The sequence below is a fragment of the Haliotis cracherodii genome, unplaced genomic scaffold (genome assembly GCF_022045235.1).
Source record: "Haliotis cracherodii isolate W230 unplaced genomic scaffold, xgHalCrac1.p SCAF_16, whole genome shotgun sequence".
In the NCBI taxonomy this organism is placed as follows: Eukaryota; Metazoa; Mollusca; class Gastropoda; order Lepetellida; family Haliotidae; genus Haliotis; species Haliotis cracherodii.
This window is the reverse complement of record NW_027266271.1, coordinates 16483253-16509328: the sequence shown is the minus strand read 5'-3', so window position 1 is coordinate 16509328 and position 26076 is coordinate 16483253. Positions and strand designations below refer to the sequence as shown.

At 41.0% G+C, this 26076-nt stretch overlaps 1 protein-coding gene across 1 annotated transcript; it reads left to right on the top strand.

The window, feature by feature from the left end:
* Window positions 1–120: 120 nt before the first annotated feature.
* LOC139463422 (centrosomal protein of 70 kDa-like) lies at window positions 121–26076 on the top strand. The gene is made up of 19 exons (XM_071244680.1): window positions 121–163; window positions 2969–3031; window positions 4658–4757; window positions 4971–5037; window positions 5588–5684; window positions 6100–6273; window positions 7081–7166; window positions 7417–7485; window positions 8173–8263; window positions 8861–8949; window positions 10122–10199; window positions 10975–11086; window positions 11863–11961; window positions 20426–20593; window positions 21360–21500; window positions 21912–22083; window positions 23747–23861; window positions 24638–24717; window positions 25714–26076. Exons 1-19 carry the CDS (start codon window positions 131–133, stop codon window positions 25773–25775), a joined length of 1896 nt encoding a protein of 631 aa, XP_071100781.1. The 5' UTR covers window positions 121–130; the 3' UTR covers window positions 25776–26076.

Here is a 26076-nt window from a genome sequence, read left to right as displayed (position 1 = left end):
TACAATTTTACAGATCCGATTACCCAATTTTACACAAAGTTCATTTTCTTTGTATTTTTAAATGTGTTCTATATTTTGACGATAGAGTTACTTTCCCCGTCCCCGAGTGCGCACCTGTCAAACAACAAACATGGCGTCTTTTGGCAAACAACGCCGTTGGATTGTGAGTTAACTTTCAATTATTCAAACGAATACTGATGCACGCCTTAAATCAAAGTGCCCAAACCCATTTTCCGAACACTCACAAAGATAGAGAGTACATTGTACTGTCAGTTTTAAATTCTATTGTTCTGGCGGTAAATTTGAATACGACAGACTTGTCAAAACATGTTATGAACATTGGTAACATTTCGCACAGCGTTGACAGATAGTTCTACCAAGTCTACAGACTGATGTACTATTGGTTTTACTGTAATCAGTGCATCTGGAAAAATGAAAAATAAATACAACATGAATAAGTATTAGACAGATCTTTATTCATGAAGAATGTAGCCCTCAGGTCCATGTTCATACAGGTGGTCATTTAGTCAGCAAATAATACTAGGCCAATATGTAAGCAATTTGCATAATAAATATAATATTTCATTCATATATGTTGATGCCAAAAGCATAATGTATTTGTTAGTTTAGGGTATGATATAAATTTAATAGGTATGCACTTCTCACGCAGTGTTTTATACCAGATACAAACCATCAAAAATGTATTCATCTTCGATGTAACCTTCATTACAAAGAGTTCACAGCCTTTTATCTCTAGGAATATTGAAATACCTGCCAGTTTCTATTTTGGGGAACTGCTACAAAATTGTGCCATTGCCATGCAGAATTTTGCTATACTATTACATGTTTAAGGTTTAATTCTGTTCCAAAAATACCTTTAAAGAAATTGTAATTTCTGGTTTTAGAATTGCTGAAAAGAAAGGCATGCCAATCCTGTTCAAACGGACATCTTAATCTTGTCATTAGTTCCCCGATAAAGGATTCTTATACTTACTGTTTGTGATTCGCATACATAGCCAAATAGTCCAAAGTCCAAACAACAAATACTTCAATTTGAAAACCCAGTTATTTTTAGCATAGTTTACTGCTTGTAAAAGCATATTATAACACTTTTTTGGATATCTTTCATTTGGCATATGCAATAATCTAATCCAAAATTTTATAGAACTTTTTTTTTTCTTTTTTTTAAAATTTTTTATTCAGTCATTACACAGGATACATAAGCACTCGGAAATCAATACAGCTTTATGAATATCGGTCTTTCTCAAAAGGATATGGTACAGAGGAGGCCTAAGGCATAATCCACATCATGGTACAGAAGAAGGCATAATCCACATCATGGTACAGATGAAGGCATATTTATGTATACAATTAAGAAGATGCGGTATTTATGGTACATCAAATTATGTTGCAAACATCAGGTGAATAAGTTATTTTGCAGTTTGAGGAAACAAAGCCCATTTTCTATTAAAGGCAGAGAAGTCGTTTTTTCTACGTGCAATATGATATTCAACGTCATAGATACTTCTTATTGTGTTCTTAAAAGCAACAAAGTCAACATTTTCATTCTTAATACACTGGACAAAGATAAATCTTTTAGCAGCTACAATCAAATGGTTAATTAATACATCAGAGGTACCAAAGAGGAGCTCGTTGTCAGTTATAAGGATTTTTCTATGCAAGATATGAGTCAAGTAAATACAGAAATCTGACCAAAAATTCTTAACAACATGACATTCGATATAAACATGAAAAATATTTTCTTTGTGAAAATTTTATAGAACTTTTAAATGCAAAAATGCAGATAAGATATCTGCCAAATTCACCCAATACTGTGTAATTTGGTGTTGAGAGTCAGACCCATGCTGTAAAATACGCATAATTTTAGTGTCAAATATCCTAAGAAATAAATCAAATGGAATTGGTTTAAGTGTATGTATTATCATTAAGATGCCCAACAAGACATTTCTAGCCTGAAAAGCTGCACCTTTGGTGTGCTTATCCCAATATAATGGTTTACTGAAAGTTATACCCAAATACTAATAGAATGGCACCCACTCAATAGACATTTCCCTCTCCAATTCTATTTTTCACTTCTTGAGAGAAGACTTGTTTTGTTATTGCGCATCCTGCCTGAATTTATTTTTAATGATTTAAATAAAATTCAGTCTAGAAAAACATTAAATTGTGAATCCAGATAAAAATTGTTAAACCTTTTGTGATCTTCAGTATGTTTAAACCACTTACACTCGTGTAGAGAATGGTCTTAATGACTGATTATCATTTACCATATCTACATTTGGGGACAATAACAAGACCAACTGTATGTCAGAACAGCATGCATGTTTCAAAGAAATTTCAAGATTTGATCATTAACATTTGATCGATTAAAGTTTTGATTACTTGAAATAGTTTTCTTGGATGTGTCAAATTCATGTGATCACTAACAACTTGACTACAGTAGATCAAATTTTTGTTTAATCTCAATTCACAAAAGTTCACTAAATACTGCAGTTGACAGTGTGCATGGTTTTATTAGACTACATGTACTAAACTTTCCCAATGCATGTTCCTGTAGTTTTGAAATACTTAAGATTTGAATAGCTAAAAGGTGTATGTCACTGTTCAGCGTTAGTAATTGGCACTAGTCCTGTAGTCTTTACCAAACTGCCCAATAGTAAAGGTATCCTAAGGAGTAAAGGACTAGTAGAAATTGGTCCCTTTAAGGGTTTTGCTATATGTTATCATTATAAGGACTAGTGGACAAAAACTGTTAGTTTCTAACCCTGCTGTTCAAACAAAAGGTTTATGTACTGAGAAATAAGCTTAGTAAGAGGTAATGCATGTCATTGTTATTGAACCCCATAATTGTTTTAAACAGCTTGCTAGCGTGTGGCATTACCACTAATAATTACAGATCATATTATTTCACATTTAATGCCTATTTAATGATATACTGAATATTCAGAGTCCTCGAATGACAGAGCCAAGAGTTGATGTGGAAGACAATATGGATATTACTGGCTATGAGGTGAGCATCATGAGGAAGGTCACATCACGTCTTTACTAGTCTGGACAGATGCTGATTGATAGTGCTAGTCCACTGAGACACCATGCCACAATTTGACATGAATGCCCCACTCCAGAGTTTCAGATGGTAGTTGGTCACTGGTCATAGACAGATACAATTTAAGTTTGACTTATGTTTTTTTAAGTAGTTTGACTTTTGACGTATAGAAATGCTAAGCAAGGTGTCACAGATTTTATAATTTCATAAATATAAAGTAAATTATAAGGATTAGTCCTACAACATGTACACGTTTACTGTGTTGATGTAATAAACCAGTGCACAGCCATAAAAAAATCATGATTGAAATTCTGAGTAGTGTGTCTTTGCATCATGTTGCATCATACTTTCTGTATTATAGGGAAAAGCTGTCAAAGCTTTAGTGACTTAGTCAAGCCCTTTTCTTATCGTGACATTCATTGGCCAGATCTCATATCAGAGCTCCAGATAAGCTGCGTATCTGCGTGAAATACGCATCAGAAATGCAGAAATACGCAGTAAAATATAATCGAAGCGTATCAAATACGCAACGAACATTACAGATACGCTACAAAAATAAAACTTGCGCGTATCATCAAAATATTGTGAAGTAACCCTGCGTATTCGATTAGCAAATCAGCAACTTATTTTGAATTATAAACGGGCATTCCGTCAACCTTGCCAAACTCCACGATGACAGTTACATCATGATCATTTGCCATCAAACTTTCTTGTGGAAGTATCGTGGTATTTTTGAGTCCTATAAAGCTCTCGAACCCACACTACACCAGTTTGCAGGGACTAGATGAATAGTGTTTTTAAATATTTAGCTGAAATACCCACATCTGTAAAAACTAATGGGTAACAGAAATTTGAATACGCAGATTGAATTACTGATACCCAAAGATTTTAAAATGCATGGGTAAAATACCCACAACACCAAAAGCTTATCTGGAGCTCTGCTCATATATAGTCATCCAATCACAAATGGTATTGCATTGATGTAATGTTATGGTTGTTCCACCATTTTTGTTTACTTGATGTATTGACTTTTACCATTGACTTATATTACATTTCTTGGGTCCAAGTTATTGACCTATATTCAGCTTTTTGTGTTAAAATCACTGCACTCAGACACAGTATACTGACTCTGAGCTGACCATTCCTGGTTTTCTCCCCTTAATGACGAGCGCCTGGCTTGAAAACAAGAAGTACCATCTTTTAACATCTTTTGGTATGACATTGATGGGGATTGAACCCTAGGGCATACACTCTATCCACTAGACCACTGAGGTGGTAGAGAGCATGGTGAAAGACAGAGGCCTGTAATCAATGCCTGTCTCCCGGTCATTACATATCTACTACATATGATAGATGAAGGATATGTCCCAGCTATTTTATGATAGGCCAAATGCCTCTTCTCACCCCTTATTTCTAATTTTCTAAGCTTGTGAAAAACTGAAGTTAGATGAACAGATAATACATGATCATTATGGTATTCCATGGATATATTGGCTTTCCAAAACAAAAAATATCAATATGACAGATGGTCAGATTACTAAAGATTCTTCCTTGTTTTATGCACGTTAATCTTGTTCTGTTTCTTTACAGGGTGAAGTGAAAGCATGGTGCAATGTGAATCATTTGTTGCGGTTGAATGGTTATGCAAAAGTTAAACTTCTACATCCTGCAGATGTTTCTCTTGCAACAGGTAAAAAATTATGTTTCAGTCAAAATAACATGTCCACATTGAACATAATCAGTTTTCATAAAATCCCAATTTGAATTCCTTACAAGTTATTATGTTGTAGAAATATTTATAAATGTTTACATGAGCATGCTGAATAGAAAGTCGTTACCATGTTTCTGTCCTTTGATAATGAGATTGCAATATTCCAGTAACTATGCTGCTGTTGTATTTCAGATAACGTTGTCTGTATTGATCTTGCGACAAGTGAATCCTTGAGAGATGCTTTGACATCTCTTCTGAGGTATGTGACATGTCAGGCTAATTTCAGCAAGATTCTGTGTCATGGCTTGAACCAATTTTTTCAAACAAAACACTGCTGTATTGTAAAACGCCTTCTTTAGACTTCCAGAACTTCCAGTCACTCGCCATTCATGGATTTACCATATTTTACTTCACTGTTGTATTTTTGCAACTGAACATCAGATCATTTCGTTGCCATGAACAGCTGAAACTCTTACTGTGGTAATTGGAGAAAAGAATTGGAATATAAAAGCCTGAATGGATTCTTGGTTTTGGAGATCCATTTTAGTACTGAGGCTGATACATCAACATTGATAAAAAACATGTTCAAGATATTGTATATTGTTAAATGAAATGAATCTTTATCAAAATGCAGGCAAATAGTCAGTACGGTATGTAATGAGATAGACTAGCCCCCTTTCTGTATGTTAACATGTTGAGATTGCATAGGTATGATCAGTAGAAGTATTGCTTTTTTAGGAAAAAGAATGTCACATACACTTATGAATGTTATCTATGACTTTGACGATGGTGTTTGTTCTGCATGTTAGCGACCAGCCGGAGCAACAGAGTTCCATGATGGAGAAGTATCAGAACAAGGTGAAGGACCTCAAGGTCATGCTGGAGTGTTCCAGGGCCAGAGTGCAGGTAGGGCCTTCAACTTGCTTCACATGCACTCACACACATACAGATCAGGCACATTTCCTCTCCTCAGGATCCAGTTCAACTCGTCTGACTCGCTCACTCATGAACTCATGAACTCACTCACACATGAACTCATGAACTCATGAACTCATGAAGGGTCATTTATGTTATGACAGCAGGTGAGTCGACAGTTGATAATTCCCACATAGATTTTGTGTCTGTGTAGGTCTTGAATTTTACTGGTCACGGTCAAATGAATTTATCACTGCTCATGTTAACCTTGAACTTTAGGTAATGAAGATAGTGAAAATGATAGATATATATATGTTGCCTGCAATATGCTAGGGTTACAACAGGAGTGTCATGCTGTTCTTGATAATGCTGATGGTATTTATTGAAGTGTATGTACAACTGACAGGAGCTGGAGCAAGATGCACAGAGCAGGTTATCCTACCACAAAGACGAAGGAGAGATGCTGCGTAACACAAAGAACGTTATCGTGTCCAAACACCGCCAGCTGGAACAGCAGTCTCAGGAACAGGAGCTGGAGATTGACATGCTGAGGAGGAAACTGAAGCGGATGGTTGATGAGGTGAGTGACTGCAGGGTGGTCATCAAGACCAGTGTCCTGGAAGTCTTGGAGCCTTGAAACTTGCTGTTTCACCAAATGACAGTCTGTCCCCAAAACCGATGTGTACTCTGATATTAGCCCAAACTTTTCCCTTTGCAATATTTTCAGTATATTTTAGTCTGAACACATTGACTTTGATTAGCTTTTGTATCACGGTAAGGCATCTTCCCACAGATGACATCCTTATCTTGTCAGCTTGCAGGTTTGAATCAGAAGGTCTGTGGTCTGAATCCCATCTCAGGCCTCGAAAATTTTAGTGCCACTACATTGGCATCCAATGGGGGGCTGAGCATGTTCATGTAAACTTTGAGCAAAATAAATCTCAGTACCGACTATGCGGCCTGGGATGTGTCTTCTGTTGACAGTCGAGTATGTAGCAGGGCGTGGAGTCATCCGATAGATAACATCCTTACATTGTCATCTTGCTGACGGGGTTAATGTCTTTGGTCGTGTGGACAAGGCATTCAACCTTGGATCAGTGTGTCTCGGAAATTTTATGGCCACTACATTGGCAACTAGCTTTGAGCTGAGCATTTTCTTATCATCATCACCTTTATGAAGGATTTCTCTCCATGTATCACAGTATATGTGTATTTAATGTATGTCTGTTATTTCTGGGTGTCAGCTTGATAGTTAGTCTGTCAGTAGATGTACAACACATTCCATTCATGACCATCCAGCTTCACATGATGTCAACACACCCAGCACTAGATCAGCAGGATTTGACTTGGAAAGGGTATAATATTGTCTTGTATTATTCTCTTTAAGGAGACGAGAAGAATCAACAGACAAAATCAGGTTTTCCAGGAATTCAAGAAGAGGACTTCAAGAGCACATAGTGTCATGGATGAAAAGTAATTAGCTCTTTGATCCATTTAACTCTAATTTCAACAGAATTTTAATTGCAAATTATTTTCAAATTATACTATTGGGCCTATGAAATGATTCAGTAAAATTTATACGCATGCCGTTTTGTGTCAGAGTTTTATGGTTCTTAAGAGGAATACTTTGCTCTAAAATAGGTCAAGCTAGGTAAAAATATGATGAATTAGAACTTCTTCACGTGGAAATGATGAAGTGAACTGATGAGTGCCTGCATTTCAGACTACTTGACATCATTGATGCATATGAAGGGCAAGTGAACACATTGCAGAGGGAGCTGGATCATTCCAGGTAAAGTCTATAGCTCCTTGAGGTCAGATCATGTACTTCTGGGGACCACCTCCCTGGTATAGTGCATAGAGCATCTGCATGGAGAGCCGAAAGACTGTGGTTCAATCCATGACCGCGTCATACCAAAAGACGTTAAAAGATGGTACCTGTTGTTAACCTAGCTGGGGCGTGGCATTCGTGACAAAAGAAGGACTGTTGCTCTGGAGTCAGTATTCTGTGTCTGATATGGGTATCCATGTTAAACTGTGGCTTGGTATCTCAGTGGACTGGCACTGTGAAACCAAAATTTGGTATAAGACTGGTACAAGCATCCACACACATGCATGTACGTCGCTATAGTAATCTGGATCCATTCCCATGGTTTTTGCCATCTCAAAGTACCTGCTCTTAATTTTCATTATGATTTTACTGACCAATCAAACTTCCAGATAAGGAAAAAGGAAATGGGTAAGGGACTTACCACAAGCCAGTTTTGATAGATTGCATGTCCACAAGATTTTAAGTTTGTTGTTTATTTATGATCTCTGTTGTCATGGTGCCATTCTTGATACAATGCTGTACCCCTGAAGGCTTGCTAGCTAAGCCTTTTTGGATGTACTGAGGTATAAAGTCAGACACTGGATGTGATTAATACCTTGATGTTTGTCTTTTGGTCAAGACATTAGTATCAGAATTCTCTCCCCTTAGATCTGGTTTGCCATTCGGTGATGAAGACAGTGAAGAGTCCTACCTTTCTCATCACCCAAACCCTTCACAGAATGTCAAGGGAATTGTGAAGGTTTGTCCAGATCTAATGATTCCACTTTACTATCAGTTGCATGAAGTTTTTACTGTTGTCGATGTGTATATGTAAAGAGAGTTGTCTCCCCTAGTTAATGGAACCTTGTAGGAGCACGTCAAACATTGAATAACCTTAAAGTAACAACTCTGGCGACAAATGATATCTATCAGGGATTTATCTAGACCTGTTCAGAGGCCTGTATTCAACCCCAGCTCTGCAGCAAATGTCAGTAAAAATTCCCAAATTGAAATTTCCATGGTTAAAATTAAAGGGATGACTTTGTCAGGGTGACTTTTACTTCATTGATAAATGGATCACTAAAGTAGAAGTAGATGTAATGCTTGGTCAAACATTATTGCATTGAGTGCCATGTTACCATCCTTCAGAATTTAGGAAAATTATATTTTTAAGAAATAACAAAAATTTGAACAAAGTTACAATTATTTTCTCAATTTGCCTGCCAAGGGTATACAAAAATCCCTCTCTGTTGAATGTCATGAACTGTTATTCTTATATATTGCTTACTTTATTTAAAAAAAAATGATGTACATGCTGAGTTTAAATAAATTCACATGCATGTAACATGTTTTTCAGTCATATGAGAAGCGTACCCAGTCGCTGCAGAAGAGGGTGAAGCGGCTGGAGGAGGAGAAGGAGCTGATGCAGCTGGATATGGGATCCAAGTATGTTACACTGGTTGCATCTACGTATAGACTTGGGTAGAATAGGTCTTCAGCAACTCATGTTTTGCTTGCTGACTGAGTTGATGCATGTCATCGTATCCCAATTGCGTGAGTCGATACTCATGATATCAATCACTGGATTGTCTCGTCCAGACTCAGTTATTTACAAACCACGGTCATACAGCTGCAATATTGCTCATTGCAGCGTTCAACAACAAACAAAACATAACCACTAGTGTCTGTTGTCATATATGCACTGTGGTTCTAGCAAGTGTGAATAGGACCTGCCAGATAGAGTCAGTTTCTTGAAGGTAATATGGTAGGTAGTTTGTGGGTCAACTGGCGGAATTCATGAATGTCTACCCACGATTACTGTATGCATATGCTACGAGGGGACCATGGCCTCATTCCACATTCCAATCTTAGCACTAAGTCCCAGTCTTCAGCATTGACTTGACTTATGACAGTCTTAGGGCTGCTAATGCTTTTTGGAAAAGGGCCCTGGTAGTAAAACAGACATGGCTGAGTGCATGCCATGTTATCCTGATGATGCTGACCGTTGCTGAGAATGTAGACTAAAATCTAGTCTCTGAAATGAACATATCGTACATAAAAAAACAGTTGTTCAGTTATCTTAATAAAAATATAATAAAAAGGAGCCCAGTGACTCTCTTCATTTCAGCCTGAGACTGCAGTGATCTAGACTTGCCAAACATTATAGACTTACATGGGCTGTATTTGATATATATTTGTATCAGGGTCTGTAAGACAGACTACTGAGAATGTTGTCCACTGGTGTCTTACTAGACAATGATGCTGTAGCTGAAAGATTACTGTTGAAAAACAACATACACTCATTCACTCTGTTGGCTAGTTTATTTTCACCATCAAGTCAATTCCTCAGTTACAGCTTGTGAATTACAGCTGAAGAAAACCTTTGTTACAATGAGGCTCACTTGTGAGAGTGTTTGCTTGATACAATTATTGCAGTTGTTTGATTTTCTACATATTTGAGGAAAACAGTTCTCAGTGATGGGTTCAGTTGATATATACATATACATTATATTTATACAATATAAAAAAGACATTAGTTTGACAATATTTTTTTTTAAGTAGCGGAGGTAAAAATTGCATTTCCATCAAGTTCTGTAGTGTGTTGCCTTGTGTTTCAGGCCTGAAGTGAAGGACTACAGACTTGCTACACAGAGAGTTAAGAAGCTCGAGAAACTCCTGGCCACGCATAACATCAGGTAGCATGGGATTGAGAAAACATCCTTGATATTGAATATGATCATCTGGAGTGTATAGTTGTCTGACATTGAAGTCATCATCTAGAATGTATAATTTTCTTACTCTTACAATTGTCTTTATCTTGTTTTTGCCTTTTGTTTGCCTACTTTTTAAAAATTTATTGAAAAAGAAACTTTACCCAGAAAAACGGAAGTGTTTTATGAAATATCACAATGGCATCTGTGAGTCCGTAAGACCCATAAATATAACTAATCAAAGGTGTCTTCCTTAAACATGAATTTCAATGTTGTATACTCCCAAAGAAGTTGAGAATGTGATATAAATGTGCACTGATACTGTGACAGCATTCTGACAGCGCATGCTTCTGTGTCGAGTCAAGTGGTATCAAGGGTACTATTATTATTACATGCCAACCCCCTTCACCAAGATGGAACTCAAACGATAAGCTTGAGGGCAGCCTAGTGGTTAAAGCGTTTGCTCCTCACGCCGAAGAGCCAGGTTTGATTCTCCACATGGGTCCAATGTGTGAAGCCCATTTCTGGTGTTCCCAGATGTAATATTGCTGGAATATTACTAAACATGGCTAAAACTATAGTTATTCACTCACTCCATTGCTTGATAAGTCAGATGTTTCCATTTTGACTGTTTCCACTACAGTCTCCTATAGTTATGGGTATACTACATGGTTCATTATGAACTAGGTTTCAAGTCAATAATGTAGGTTATAGAGCCACAGTGACTTAACAATGCTCCATGTTGTCCTCTGTTATCTAGTGTCCCAGGAGAGAAGAGCAACAAAGATCCTTTTAGACTCAAGAGAAAATACAGCACAAGAGTTGAAGATTTAGATTATCTCCCCTTGGACTTCTGTCAACAATATCTCAGGGTAAGTGTGTCAAGGTAGCCAAAGTTTGTGAGACACTCATGCATTTTCTAATGTATCTATGACATGATGAGTGAGTACATGTTGCTTAATGCTGCATCGGCAATGTTGCAGCCATTTGTGGCATGATGAATATCTCAGTCATAATTCCTTTTGCTTCAGATAAAAATGTATCAATGAATTATGTACGTTGAACATCTGATTGATAATAAACATTTTTTGAAACAATTGTTTTATTAATCATAACAAAAGGGAGATATCTCCTTTATAACATTGCAGGAAAAGCTCTAAATTTAGTTACTTCTTTTTGCACAAATTATATTATAACCCTGGTACAATACACCAACTGTGCAATCCAATATGTATCACGATACCGTGCTCATGATCTGTTATGTATCAATATACATGCATGTGCTCTTATCTGTTGTGCCATTTACCTGGCAACACTGCCGATTTACAGTTGGCAGTGTCAAAGTATGGCGCAATGGATGAAAATATTTACGTTCTCACAACTAATTTTCACTTCTAATTAGTGTATGGTGTAACAGTTACTAAAGCAAACATTTTATGTAAGAATTGATATTTTTCACTTAGCATGCGACTGTGATCGATACATGTAACAAGAAGTAAAAAATTGCGATTAACCAAAGCATCAGTGTATCATCCCACTGCTAGTACATATCATAAACTACCTCTTTCGAAACTGTTATCTTTGTTAATATTAATTAGGTGTTGTACTATGTTGACGATATCACGATATAAGGCTAATTCTCTTTCAGGACATATCAACTGAGCTTGGTATAGATGACATTGACAGGATAAGCTTGTGTATGCAAAGCATCAAGGAAGAACTTAGAGAATGCAAGAAATATGAAGGGGTAATTATGAATGCTTCTGTCCTGGGTTACGAACATGTATACATCATAAGTTACCGTATTTTCTTGAGTATAGTGCGCCTCCATGTATAATGCGCACCCCCCTCTAGTGGATTCAATGTTTTGGAAAAATAGAAATTTGAATATTGTGCGCAGAAAAAAATTACACTGTACCCCTTTAGCGAAGTCCGGCAGTCGAACGGGTGATGTGAAAATTTGTCAGTACAAATTCGAAATTCTACACAGATGTGTTTTTTGGGAAAAAAGTGTGCACTACACTCAAGAAAATACGGTAGTAAGCTCGACTATGTGTTTAGATCAGATGTAACATGTTTACAAATGACTTAAATTTCTGGTATAACCTTTCTTCAGCAAGTACCGACTGTCGTCATGGAAGATTGTAACCATGAATAAATATTGGATATCTCCCACATTTGTCACAACATTATTCAAGTTTGGCAATTCAACACCAAGAAAATATTTACATGCCTGCATCTGTATTCTTTCATTAACACTATGGCAACCAACATCTAAAGCTCATATTCCTGCACCATACAATAATATTAACACAATCTTTATATGAAATACTCTGAAAAAAAACATCATATGGTAAGTGTCTGAATTTTGACAACCATTTTAATATACTGAATAGTGCCTTCTTTAATTGCAATGAGGTGTTTATTCCATGAAGAATAAAAAAACCTAGATACTTATAAGAAGTAACAAGTTCCATAAGATTATCTAAACAATACCACTGAAATAATTCATCTTTTTTTAAAGTCAACGACTTTAGTTTTAACAATCTTTACCCGTAATTAGTGTTCTTTGTAGTATACATTAAACCACCTTTGTAGATTTATAAACCTATGAGAGATGAGTATCGCATCATCTGCAAACAGGAGCAAAAATAGTTAAGTCATGGATTTAACTGAATACCCAAGTAACAAGAACTTTCTGCCTTATCAGTTGAATCATTTTTTAAACATTATAAATAATGAAAACAACATTGGACTCAAAATACATCCCTGTCATATACCCACATTGCAGTTACACATTTCTGTGAATACTTTATTATATTTAACACATGATTTAGCACTATCATTATTTGGTTTAATACAACCTACCATTTTAGGTGACACTCCCTTATGTTCTAAAACTGTCCATAGTTTAGATCAGTTTACCTTAATGCCAGGCATTCATGTATATCAGTATACCTTATTTGTCATATCATGCACCCTGCTCGAATAAGGGACCCCAGACCAACTTCTAGACCAGTCTGTAGGTCATCTTTATACCAAGCAGTCCCTCCTGAGACACCAAAACTTTATCTTCTTTTGTACATATGGTTTTATCAGAAAAAACAGTATTTTTGATGGGGTATATAATTGCCAAGTAAGTATTATCATTTTTTAATAGTTTGATCGACATTTGAAACAAGATTGTTCACTATCGCTCTATCTCTGACAAAACTTGTTTTGAGTTATATATATCTATATACTTATATATTTATTAAATGAAAATCACATCAAAATTACTCATGCAACCTTGTGACATGATCAGGAAATAATAGGCAGACTTTCTCTTCCCTTGTTTTCTTTCTTCAGTCCAGAGTGCATAGTTATGGCTACAGCACTGTCTTAACATGCAGCTGTGCTATTCATACGCTCTCTCTTCCTCCTTTGAAGTTTTGGCTATTACTTACCATCTATACAAAGTTTCAGACTGTGAAGTAGTCCTGCACCATGACTGGAATATATTTATTTTATGAAAAAAATACACTATCTAGAAAGTAGATATGTATATAAAAGCTAGTCTAGCCAGCTCTAGCTAGCTCAATTCGACATGAAATCAGCAGAGGGAAATTTTTTATTTTTATTTTTAGAGTCAAGAAGGATATTGTGTAATATAAATTACATTAAGTAATACGTTACCACTGTTATACCAAGGCTGTTGTCTCCCACAACTGCTGCTATAGCGAAATCTACCACAGAGATCTCAATTACCTCATGCAGCACGTGCGTAGCCACCTAGCTGCCATGTGACACCCTTCACTCTTGTCTCCTTCGCTTGCGTTAGCAAGACGTGTATCCAAGACTGCTGAAGCGTTCCTCGAATATTCGGTGATATTTATTATAGTTTATTCTCTAATAAACTGTGCTTTTATGGGGCGTTGGGGTAGCTACGCTTGGATATAATTTTCCCGCCAAACGGAGAATTTTTCCGGCCCTTTTTTCTATATACTTGCGGGGTTCGCGTATGCACGTTGTGTTTTACGTTTCCCCTGTTCTTGTATGTTTTGGGGGTTAACATCACTTATTTCTCTATATGTTATATGTGTATGTTATATGTTCACATTGCTCGTTTATTTTCTTATAATTTTTTAATTTGACGTTTACACGATATACGGCTTTTGCATTGGACTAGAGGTCGGTCACATGACCGCAAAATTGACGTTCATAAGTGTATGAACGACACAATTTGAGGTTCATACGTTTTTCACGAGACCGTGTTCTTGAAATGACTTAAACACTGACGGACTACTTCCACATTCCCGGGGAAACCCCTGGGAATTCCCGAGCACGAAAACATACATAAGCATTACTTCTGATCATTTAGAACCTTTTATCTTGGTCTCAGCAATTCAGTATACATTGAGAAACGTAAGAGAGCTTGACTGCATGATTGTTAACGAATTTCCTCGCTACGGCCCATCCTAATGAACAAACGAAAAAATGCACATCCAAACTATCGTCAGTATCGACTCGATCTGTGTCTAGGCTGACAGTGACCGTCTCCAGCAATCTACGAATTTATCTTGGTGTCTGTTTGACGCATCTTTAATCACCTTTTAATAATCGGTTAGTTGATCAATGATGACTAACACATGTAACCGCCACAGGTTAATTAACAACTTCGGAAATCCTCCCGTCACGTTTATCGTGTCGGCCATTTTGACATCTTGTACTTGATGTAAATGTATTATGACACGCTGTCATTGTGACTGACTTACTGAGGTAGTTCATTACAGACCTTTCTCATCTAATGGGGATATTATATGAACACATGTGTTGCGTTAGATGTTTCTGAAGAGCAAGTTCTGCATCCATTCGCTCATGTCACCTCTCTTTTTGGGGAACTATTTTATTCCGCGATATAGCTGGTTGTTGTTTGGCTGTCAGTGTAAACATGAAGTCACACGTACTAAATAAAATTGTGTTTAGATCTTGGCCTACATCCTTTGAGGTAAGAAATTATGATAAAAAATTATAAGAATTGACTTTCACTTTGTGTGAGTTCATTGGATTATGAACCTTCATAGAGTGAGGGCCAAACATTGTATGAACAGTTTGGCCCTCACTCTATGAAGGTTCATAATCCAATGAACTCACACAAAGTGAAGGTCAATTCTTAAGTGAAAATGCTCGTTTGTGAATCATTGTGGTGCGTGCGTTGTAACCATATTTTGCTCTTTGTTCATAGAATAAAAAATGTCTCACATGGAAATGTCCCCGGTTCCAACCCCCTCTACCCCTGCTCCTCGGAGTTGCGGGGTGTGCCAAAGTTCTTATCGACCCGGGATCCCCACGATCGTTGCCCGCGGTGCAGGGTTCCTTGCGGGGACACCTGGTGAACCCAGTGCGAAGGTCAGGGGCCTGCGGTGTTTGAGCGTTACCGACTGTACGTCCAGTCCGTGGCCACCCCTGTGGTGGCTGGCTCGTCCGGTCAGGGTCCCCTTGTGGGTACCATCTCCACGGCTGCTGTGGATCCCTTGGCGGCCCTCGGGCTGTCCGGGGATTCCGTCGCCGCATTGCTATCTAAACTTGTGGACTCCAAGCTGGCGGCCTTAGCTCAGGATAGGCCGCTGGCTGTTCCGTCCGCGGACTCTTCGGTGGCTGCGGGTTCGGACGCGGGGTCCAACGGTACGGCGGCGGCTGCCGTGGTCACCGGTCCTTCCCCCGAACTGTTGCTTCCGCTATCGGTTAAGGACCCATGCCCCTGCCGATACCGCACGGAATCCACGGCTCCGTGGGTTCCTCCGAGGTGTACGACGAGTCGTCCGACAAGGCTTTCCCAGCATCAACCTTGCTGCGTGGGATTAAGCCTTCCGGCTGCCTCCGGTCGGGGTCTCTGGTTACCTCCAATGTCGTGGAGAAAAGGGTCCTTCCCGGTGCATGACCTTGCCTTTCCCGAGGCTGGTCCTACCGCAGAAGCCCATGTTGAGCGTTTTGGTGTCCGTACCCCACCGGCTGCCACGGTAACACAAGGTACCTTGCAGCAGCTGGACACCCTCGCTCGACACTCCATGCTTGCAATGTCTCACGGAGACACATACCTGGCTGCGGCGGCCAGTCTGGTCGAAGGTTCTCCCACGGACCGAGACCAGCGCATTTATAACTGCCTGATCGGTTTAAATGCTTCCCTGGAGTACGTTGCCGGGGCTTCGGCCTTTATTTCCGGCACGTGCCATTTTCTCCGGCACCAGTCGTATCTGGTTGCCTCAGGGTTGGACGCTGCTAATCAATAGGCGCTCCTTTCGCAGCCTTGGTCTGCTCGGACCCTGTTTAATAACAAGATCCCTGGGGTTCTAAAAGAACAACAGGCCGCTGTGTCTGCTGAGGCCTCTCGGCACACACAGGATCTTGTGGGGTCCCTGCATAGACGCCTGAGTGCCGCTCCTAAGCGGAGTGTGCCTCAGGATGCTGCGGCCGGCAGGCCTAAAGGGTCGGGTTCTTCTTCCTCCCCCGCCCTGAGGGCTCCGGTAAGGGCTCTCAGCAGCCCTTTCGCGGGAAGAAGGGGAACTGGGGGAAGCCCAAGTCGTCTAAGGACGACAAGGGCCCCTCCAGGTGACTCTCTTTGGAGGGGTTCGTGTGCCGACAGCGCCAACTTCGGTTGGCCCGTAGGCGAACCTGTGTCACTCAGCCCTGGACAGTTGCGCCTGCCGCAGCCTGACAGGGCCCCTCTCCTTCCCCAGTGGGAGCCAGACTCTGGAATTACTGGGAGAATTGGGAACAAGTGTTCGATGACCCGTGGGTGGTCAACACGATTCGGTACGGCTATCGGCTTGATCTCAAAGCGAAACCGCCGCTCACCTTTGCCCCGTCGGCAGGTTTCTATTTGGAAACCGATCTTCACATCCTCGCCGATTTCAAGGCAGGCACTACGAGTGGGTTGTACTCCCATTCGGTCTTTCATCTGCTCCCTGGCTGTTCACCCGGTTAACCACCCCCATAGTGGGGTTCCTCGACTGGAGGGGTGTCCGGTACTTCGCGTACCTGGACGACTCGCTAGTAGCAAATCGAATGACGGACACGCTGTCTCGGCAGATGATTGCCAAAGTCTTAGCGGTGCAACAGACTGTTGACTTTTGGGAACAGCTGTTAGGGTTACTTGTGTCAGCCCAGGACTGCACCGAACAGGGCCGTCTCCAACTCCACCCGCTGCAACGGTTTTTAATCCAGTTGTTAGCACAGGAGGAGAACAGTGCGACCGTCGCCCTCCCGGGTCGGCTCCGAACACATCTGGAGTCGTACCTGTATACACGTTGAACCTGTATACAGACGCCTCTCTAGTGGGCTTGGGCGCCCATCTAGAGGGGGAGGTGAGCTCGGGGCTGTGGTGCGTAGACGAACTAGGTCTTCACATCAATTGTCTCGAGTTCAAGGCGACCGACAACACGACGGTAGTGTCCTATGTGAACAAACTGGGGGGAACCCACAGTCAATCGCTACTCGATCTCACGTTCGAGTTTTAGGCTCTGGTGGACAGTGTCCTGTGCCAGATACGCGCCCGTCACATTCCAGGTGTGCGGAACATACTGGCCGACGCTTTATCGAGGCCTCAGGATCCGAGCTCCACAGAGTGGATGCTGAACCCAGTAGTGTTTCAGTGGCTGTGCGAACGATGGACGCTTATGCTTACCCGCCGACAGCGTTGATACCACACATTCTAAGCCGGTTCCGAGGAGTTCGCTGTCGAATGTTAGTGATCGCGCCCATGTGGCCGACCATATCGTGGTACCCCGACTTGCTGACCCAGGTCACACAGTCGCCACTTCCACTGCCTGTGAGACCGGATCTCTTGATCCACCCTCACACCTGCCAGCTTCATCCAAACGCAGGGCAGTTCAATCTGCACGCGTGGATGTTGTCACCGAGCGTCTGAGGAGTAAAGGTTTTTCTCGTCGGGCATCCTGGGCATACGTTAGTATGCATTGTGATTCTACCATGAAGGTGTATAATGCACGTTGGGTTATTTTCACGAAGTGGTGTTCACATCACATTCTTTCGCCAGATAAGGTATCTGTGCAGGATATTGCTCGTTTCATGTCTCACTTGCGAGAGACACGGAAACTCTCCGGGGGTTCCATTGCCAACTATGTCTCGTCCGTTGCTATGGTAGGGGACGTTGCTATGGGTACCAGTCTCTCCAAAGAGCCGGTGATACGGGGTATTATCAAGGGTTTCAAACAGCACAATCTTAAGAAGGGCCGCCTTCGGGCACCGGCCTGGGATCTTTCCCTAGTGTTGAAATCACTTACGGAAGCTCCGTATGAACCCTTGCATAGTCCTTCGTTCTCAGCATTTCTCCTCTCATTTGCCATGGCGGCGCGAGTGTCGGAAATACACACACTCGATGTCACCAAAGTACGATCCGATAGGGGCGACGAAGGAGCGGTCCGTCTGGGCTTGCTCATGGGCTTCGTCGCCAAGAATCAGAAATTTGGCCAAACGGAGAGAGAATTCACTGTAAGATCCCTCAAAGAAATCTTACATCCTGCTGATACCGAGGACAGATCGCTGTGTCCGGTTAGGGCCCTTAAGTATTATCTTAAGGCTTCAAATGAACGCAGACAAGGGCGTGACCTGTGTTCATATCGTGTAACCCTAATCGCACTGCTGACATAACTCGCAACTCGATTGCGTTATGGCTTCGTTCTGTCATCAATCTGGCTTACCAGTCTTGGGGGTTAGCGGTAGCGGGGTCAAACCCGCACGAGATCAGGGCGCTAGCGGCAACATTTGCCCTACACTCGAATATCTCTGTTCACAGAATATTACGAAGTTGTTACTGGTGTTCTGACTCGTTTTTTGCCAATCATTACCTCAGAAAGGTTTCTGATGAAGACGTGGAGGGGGTGCACCGTCTTGGGCCGCTGATCGCAGCACAAGCGGTCATCTAGGGGGTGTGTCCAGCGCAATTCCAAACTCCGCAGTCGTCAGTCCTTGCACAGTGGTCAATCTGGGTCATCTCCAATGTTCCCATGCCGTGGGTCCAGGAGTGGGGGTCCTGCAAACCAGCGCACTCACACCACAGGTGAGGCGGCTTTTTTGTGTGTTTTGTCCTTATTTGTATTTTGACAATTATGCATTTAATTGTCTGTCGTGTATTCCAACCTTGTGATACATGCTTACGAATACTGGAATTGGGTCACGCGCCTAATACATACGTTAAGTAGGCTTGCTCTGGGATATACGGTCTGAATGAAATTAATTTCCTTCTTTCGACTGTTTAACCTGATCTAAGTTTTAGCTCACTCGGATACAGTGTTCTTATCCGCTGCGGCGATGAAATACCTATCCAGTGGGGCCGTTTGGAATCACCAATCGTTTTGGCAATGACGATTGAGCCTTACGGTATGCGCTTGACAGTGCTTTGGTATTCCTATAGGGTAAAGCCTAGCTAGGTGCATGCGCATCGAGTGCTTCCACCTTGGTGTTTACTTCCGCTGGTCGGAAGGAACGCTAGCAGTCAGGATTCGGGTTGTAGGTGCTCCCCACCGCCTACTGTGGTAGTCAGCCTCGGTATAACAGTGGTAACGTATTAGTTAATGTAATTTGTAGAATTTTCCTATTCGGAATATTCTATAAGTAATATGTTACCACTGGACTGCTGCCCGCCCGTCCGTTCCCTGAGCACTTGCTCTCGCAAGAGACAAGAGTGAAGGGTGTCACATGGCAGCTAGGTGGCTACGCACAAGCTGCATGAGGTAATTGAGATCTCGCTATAGCAGCAGTTGTGGGAAACAACAGCCTCGGTATAACAGTGGTAACGTATTACTTATAGAATATTCCGAATAGGAAAATTCTAGAAGATTTCATAGACTAAATATTAGTCTAACTGTGACGATCTGAGGTAGAATAGGTCTTCAGCAACCCATGTTTACCGTAAAAGGTGACTATGTTTGTCGTAAGAGGCGACTAATGGGATCGGGTGGTCAGGCTCGCTGACTTGGTTGATGCATGTCATCGTATCCCAATTGCGTGGATTGATGCTCATGATATCAATCACTGGATTGTCTGGTCCATGCTCGAATATTTACAGACCGCTGTTACATATCTGGAATATTGCTGAGGGTGGTGTTAAACAACAATCAAACTTCAGTAATCATTATGACAGTGTAATGAGTTTATGGATAATGTAAGCTGAACAATTTTTCCACTGTTATTGATTGGTATGTCTGCTACAGTGTTGCAGACGTATTCACAACATTGTACAAGCTGTGGACCCAGGAAACCAGGGTAGTCGAGGTCAGAGATCCAGCCCCAAGAACCACATGATGCAGGTGTCAGACAAGAATCTGCAACATGATATGTTTGTGGTAGAGAGCTGGAGTAAAGATATTGCTTCAATGCAGGTATGGGACAGGAGTTGGGTATAGATATTGTTATTATGAGCATTTTTGTTTTCATTTTTTTGTTTTATTTTTTTAATTTACATAAATGTATTACATGTGTTAACATAAAACAACATGTAAGAATATTTTTATGACTGTAGGTTAGATACATCATGTACATAAACATGATACAGCTAATAATGGGAAACAGCCCAGGATACAAATAGTACAATGACAGGATACAGTGAGTGAGTGAGTATGGTTTTACGCCGCTTTTAGCAATATTCCAGCAATATCACGGCGGGGGGACACAAGAAATGGGCTTCACGCACTGTACCCATGTGGGGAATAGAACCTGTATCTTCGGCGTGACGAGCAAACGCTTTAACCATTAGGCTACCCCACTGCCCCGACAGAATACAGAGCATTTTGAATTTCATGCTTGTTAAGTTTAAATAAAGTATTCTTCTGACAATATGTCACCACCACTACCACATCACACCACACCACACCACACCACAACACACCACACCACACCACGATACAACCGCAGCAACATCAGACCACACCACACCACACCACACCACACCACACCACACCACACCACACCACACCACACCACACCACGATACAACCGCAGCAACATCAGACCACACCACACCACACCACACCACACCACACCACACCACACCACACCACACCACACCACACCACCACTTCACAAAGGTGAACAAGTCACAAAGACATACAGAAAGATGTAGACTGACACAATGTATCTCTCCAACAGGAGCTCCAGTTGACCATCAACTCATTGCTAGACAGACTTGCTCCATGGGCAAGGATTCATCTGACTGGAGGTCACAGTGTTGAGGAAATAATTGACACGCTCGAGAACGTAGCAGAACAGGAGGGCTCTAATGTTAAGAGGGTACGTCTCTGTATTTGACAACTTCAGTTGAGTTTTCTGAAACACTCTTAAAGACATTATAAAATGCAGAATATAATCAATAACTGTAAACAAATTGAATCTACTTGTCTGGACTTGTCTTTAGAAATCTATTTTGGTAGATTATAGTATTAATATGTTAACTGTTATTAGACGAGCTTCAGATGATTTTCGTACTAGACTACAGCTTCAGAAACGAAAATAAATGGCTAGTGCCACAAACCGATGGTGACATTTTCCTGGGGCCTATTCCACAAAGTAATCTTATTGCCCCAGCTATTATAAGCCTGTGTTTAACTGTTGAAGTTCTGATATTCATGGCACTAAAATCTTTGTGGAAAGATACCCTGTACTGTTAATTTAGCTTGTAAGTTTATTGTTACTTTTTTTCAGGACGGCCAGGAACACACTTCAAGAGCTGACATGGAAACTATTGTTGAACACTTTATGACCCTGTTTGATGTCCCCTCAGTTGCTGGCGTCTTCCCCAGAATGACGGAACTCTACACAAAGCTAGGCGAGGTCCATAATGTCATGAACACCCTCAGGAACATACTGTCTCTTGGTGAGAAACTCTTGCTTTTAAACATCCGATAGCTCTGATTTTAGGTTTCAGTTTGCAAGAGTGGTACAAGTTTTTTATCCTGTTTTATGACCAATATTTGGCCAATTTGGCAAGTGCCAAGAGGCAGAAAAGGAAAATCTAATAATATCTAAGATTAGTTTACAAACAAAAAGCTTTGAAAGTAAATGTTTTAACTTAATACAGAGAAGAACATCTTACAAAATATATTTTCAAAGCTGTTGATTAAATGTTTTTTTTAATTTGCCTTATGCACATGTTGTTGAAGAAGAAAATAATAGCTGTTTATATTTGGTTCAACACATTTCAAAGCACAAGTTCAGCATGTTGAACAAACGGTGTATTACCTGATAACATCGTAACAAAATGCAGGTTTCCTTGACAAGGGCAACAGGTCAGTGCTTTTGAACAATACAACTTCAGAATATGCAGTCTTAACTGTCAAGTACCGAGCCATGGTATCTTTGTGTTGACAGGGGTGGTTTTGGTCATCAATCTATCTCATTTTACTAGGTTGTCTTTGTGTAAGGCATCATTTAGCATGCTGTAAAGACTGATAACAAAGGTAAAACTAACTAGAACTGCAATTAATGAAATTTTGAAAATTTATGGTCACAATGATTAGAAGGCACTCCCTGGTTTTCTCTGCTTCGGTGGGGGGCGGTCGGGTAGCCTAGTGGTTCGCTCATCACACCGAAATGGGAACAATGTGTGAAGCACATTTCTGGTGTCCCCCGCCAGGATATTGCTGGAATATTACTAAAAGCAGCGTAAAACCAAACTCACTCACTCACTCGTTCTGCATCGGTGGATCATAATTTTTTACTTCTCGATACAAGTATCGATCAAAGTCGCGCACTAAGTAAAATGTATCGATTCTTACCTTAAGTGTTTGCTTTAATAACTGTTACACTAAAGTTTGTAGTGAAAACAGGAATATTTTCATTCTTTGTGCCATACTTCACTCTGCTAAATGTAAATCAGGTATTTGGCCATCCTGTCTATGAAAAAGATGACTTAGGGACCACAGATAAGAGCACATGCAGGTATTGTGATAGGTATCATGATGCGTATTGGATTGCACAGTTGGTCCCATCCCTACAGGGCAGTGGGCTGGCTGCCTTATGTAATAGCATGTGCTCCTCACGCCAATGTCACAGGTTCCCAATGTCGCTGCCTCCTTGGTCTAGAGGTAGAGCGCCCGCACGGAGTGCAGAAGGTCTGGAGTTTCGATCCCCAACCGCATCATACCAAAAGACGTTAAAAGATGGTACTTGTTGTTACCCTGTCTGGCGCTCGGCATTAAGGGGCTAAAACAAGGACTGGTCGGCTCGGAGTCTGTATACTGTGTGTCTGAGTGGGGTATTCATGTTAAACTGCGGCATGGTATCTCAGTGAGCTAGCACTATAAATCGGCATCAGTCCGGACTAGTACAAGCAGCCACACACACACACATGAACATGCAAGTCACTATAATCTTGGACACGACGTTAACCCCATTTCACTTCACCTCACCTCTAGTCAGTGGGATCAATGTGAAGCCTATTCCTGGTGTCATCAGCCATGGTAATACTCTGGAAATTTGCTAAAAGCAGCTAAAACCATACTCATATTGAGTGTATATAATGTTTGTTTTTGTTGAAGGTGATGATAGTAAATCCTCGGCAGTGGTGGACTCTGTAGGGCGGTTGTGTCAGGCACACAACTCCACCACAGCCAAACAGCTGAAGCAACTGCTGCAGACTGATGACCTGGATGGGTGAGTAGACCTGTAGTTCACTGAGCCTCACACCACCTTCAACAGTATCTCAGTTATGTCACGTGAGCATGGGTGGCCCAGTCATGTAAGGCACCACGATTCGCTGTGCAAAGTTGTGTCCCTTGGCTACACCAGAAACCAATGATATCCATGTTAATCTGGGTATGGTATCTCAGTAGGCCAGGACAAGATTTGTAAAACGTCTGAAGTCCAGACTAAATAAAACAAGCAGCCCAGAACACACATGCATGCACAATCACCATATAAGCCCAGTAATCTAAAACCCTACTTTGACTCACTGCCTCATACCCCTGAAGGACGTGAAGACTCATGGTTGTGTGCCTTTGTTGTGCCAGGATCTGCTGAGCCTAGTCACAAATCCATCAACATCACCTCAGCGCTCAGACGATCATTACTCCATATTTTAACATCGATTTCAGACAGTCATAGCCCTGAGCTCACTTTGTGGAACAGGGCACTAGTCTTTCTGAACCAAATCCAATCTGTCAATGGGGTTCCTTTCCTTTAAGCTGATGCTCTAATGTTGATAGTGGCATTAAACCCAACTCACTCCAAACATTTTCATTTGACTTGTAGTGTATCTGTTAGTCATAATCGGGGAGACCTTGATGCACCTTTATGGTTGTGGAATATTATTACACTAATTATCATAATCCATGTTTTTTAAATAGTAAGATAATGTATGCATGGTACAAGCGCCGATGTCACTTTGCTTCTCCTTGTTTTCCTACATTGCCTGATGTATCCATTCACAGAGTAATACGACGACTAGATGAGCACAGGAAGTTCTTCCCTCCATTTCAGGAACTTACCAAGAAGCTGTTGCAGATATTAGGTATATATGTTTTCATCAGTTTGCTCATAGACATCTTCCTGAGGCAAGGAACTTAACCGACTATAAAAGTCCAGTTTTTCCACCCTGGCTGTACTAGGCTGGAATTTCGGAATTATGTTTTGGCTGGACTATCGAGTCTATGCATAGTCAAATCAAAATTGCATAACGAAATCAAATCTTGTTCGTAAACTGCTGTGCAGATTAAGCATGATTACAGGATTTGGAAAGCATTTGTACCATCAACTGGAAGTCTACAGATATTTTCCAAATCTTTTCATGTTTTAAATCAAGGTTCTCAAGTAATTTGGTGCATTTTGTAAGGTTAGACCTATTTTATATCAATATAGATCTTTATTATCGATGAGACCGCCTTGACTCTGTGCCGCCATTTAGTTAGAAGTAAGTTCAAGTAATATGGTAGGTGGAATCTGATTTGTCAATTGGAGGGACATAGAGGAGACAAAACTAGTAAAAGCCACTGGTGGCGCTACAATCAAGCCACAGAATTCCAGCCTAGTTTGGCAAGGGTTGGAGCTGGACTATTAAAGTCAGTTAACCCCTTGCCTTGGGAAGATGGCTCACAGATACACCGTGAGAGCTTGTTTTCATGTAAAGCAATTTGTACAGTCCTATCTGACCTTGTCGTCATGACGTGTACTGTTTGAATGTGTCCACACCTACATATGCAGGAGAAACGGGGCGGTGGGGTTCCCAGGGGTTAAAGCTGTCTCTTGTCAAGCCACAGGCCTGAGTTTGACTCCCTACATGGCTACAAGGTTACAATGTCTGGTGCCCATTAGATCTGGTGTCCCATGATATTGCTGAAATCCGCCTCACTCACTCCAGGTGAAAAGGATATCAGTGGATCAACACTGACAGGTATCATGTTACATGCTGACACATGTGATACAGAAACACTGACATCTTGGTTTATTAAAGACGTTGTAATCAATATGCTCAAATATTCATATAGAATTATGAATTTTTCTGATTCAGGTATAGAGAGGATGGATCAGATCGTCCCTGCTGTCCGTGCCCTCAAGATGTTATCTCACTGATCTCAGCAGCATCCCCACCCCCCCATTCCGTCCTCTATGCACAAACTACGGACATATGGTGCAGGATATCTTTTGAAGAAAATTAAAAGGAGTCTCCTTTCTAGCATGTTTAGTCATGTTCTGTCAATTCTTTCCTTCAGATTAATACACATCCATGATTATCCAGTGTAGTATATCTCCATTCCGTTATGATCATTATCCTGGAGGGGCGGTTGGGTAGCCTAGTGTTTGAAGCAATCGCTCGTCACGCTGAAGACTTGGGTTCGATTCCCAACATGGGTATGATGTGTGAAGCCCATTT

Bases quoted from the DNA above. Each gene is read 5' to 3' on its own strand.
- LOC139463422 (XM_071244680.1), top strand. From the start codon at position 131: ATGGCGTCTTTTGGCAAACAACGCCGTTGGATT. The intron at 164-2,968 runs GTGAGTTAACTT...CTGAATATTCAG, and splicing joins GCAAACAACGCCGTTGGATT to AGTCCTCGAATGACAGAGCC. The intron at 6,274-7,080 runs GTGAGTGACTGC...ATTCTCTTTAAG, and splicing joins TGAAGCGGATGGTTGATGAG to GAGACGAGAAGAATCAACAG.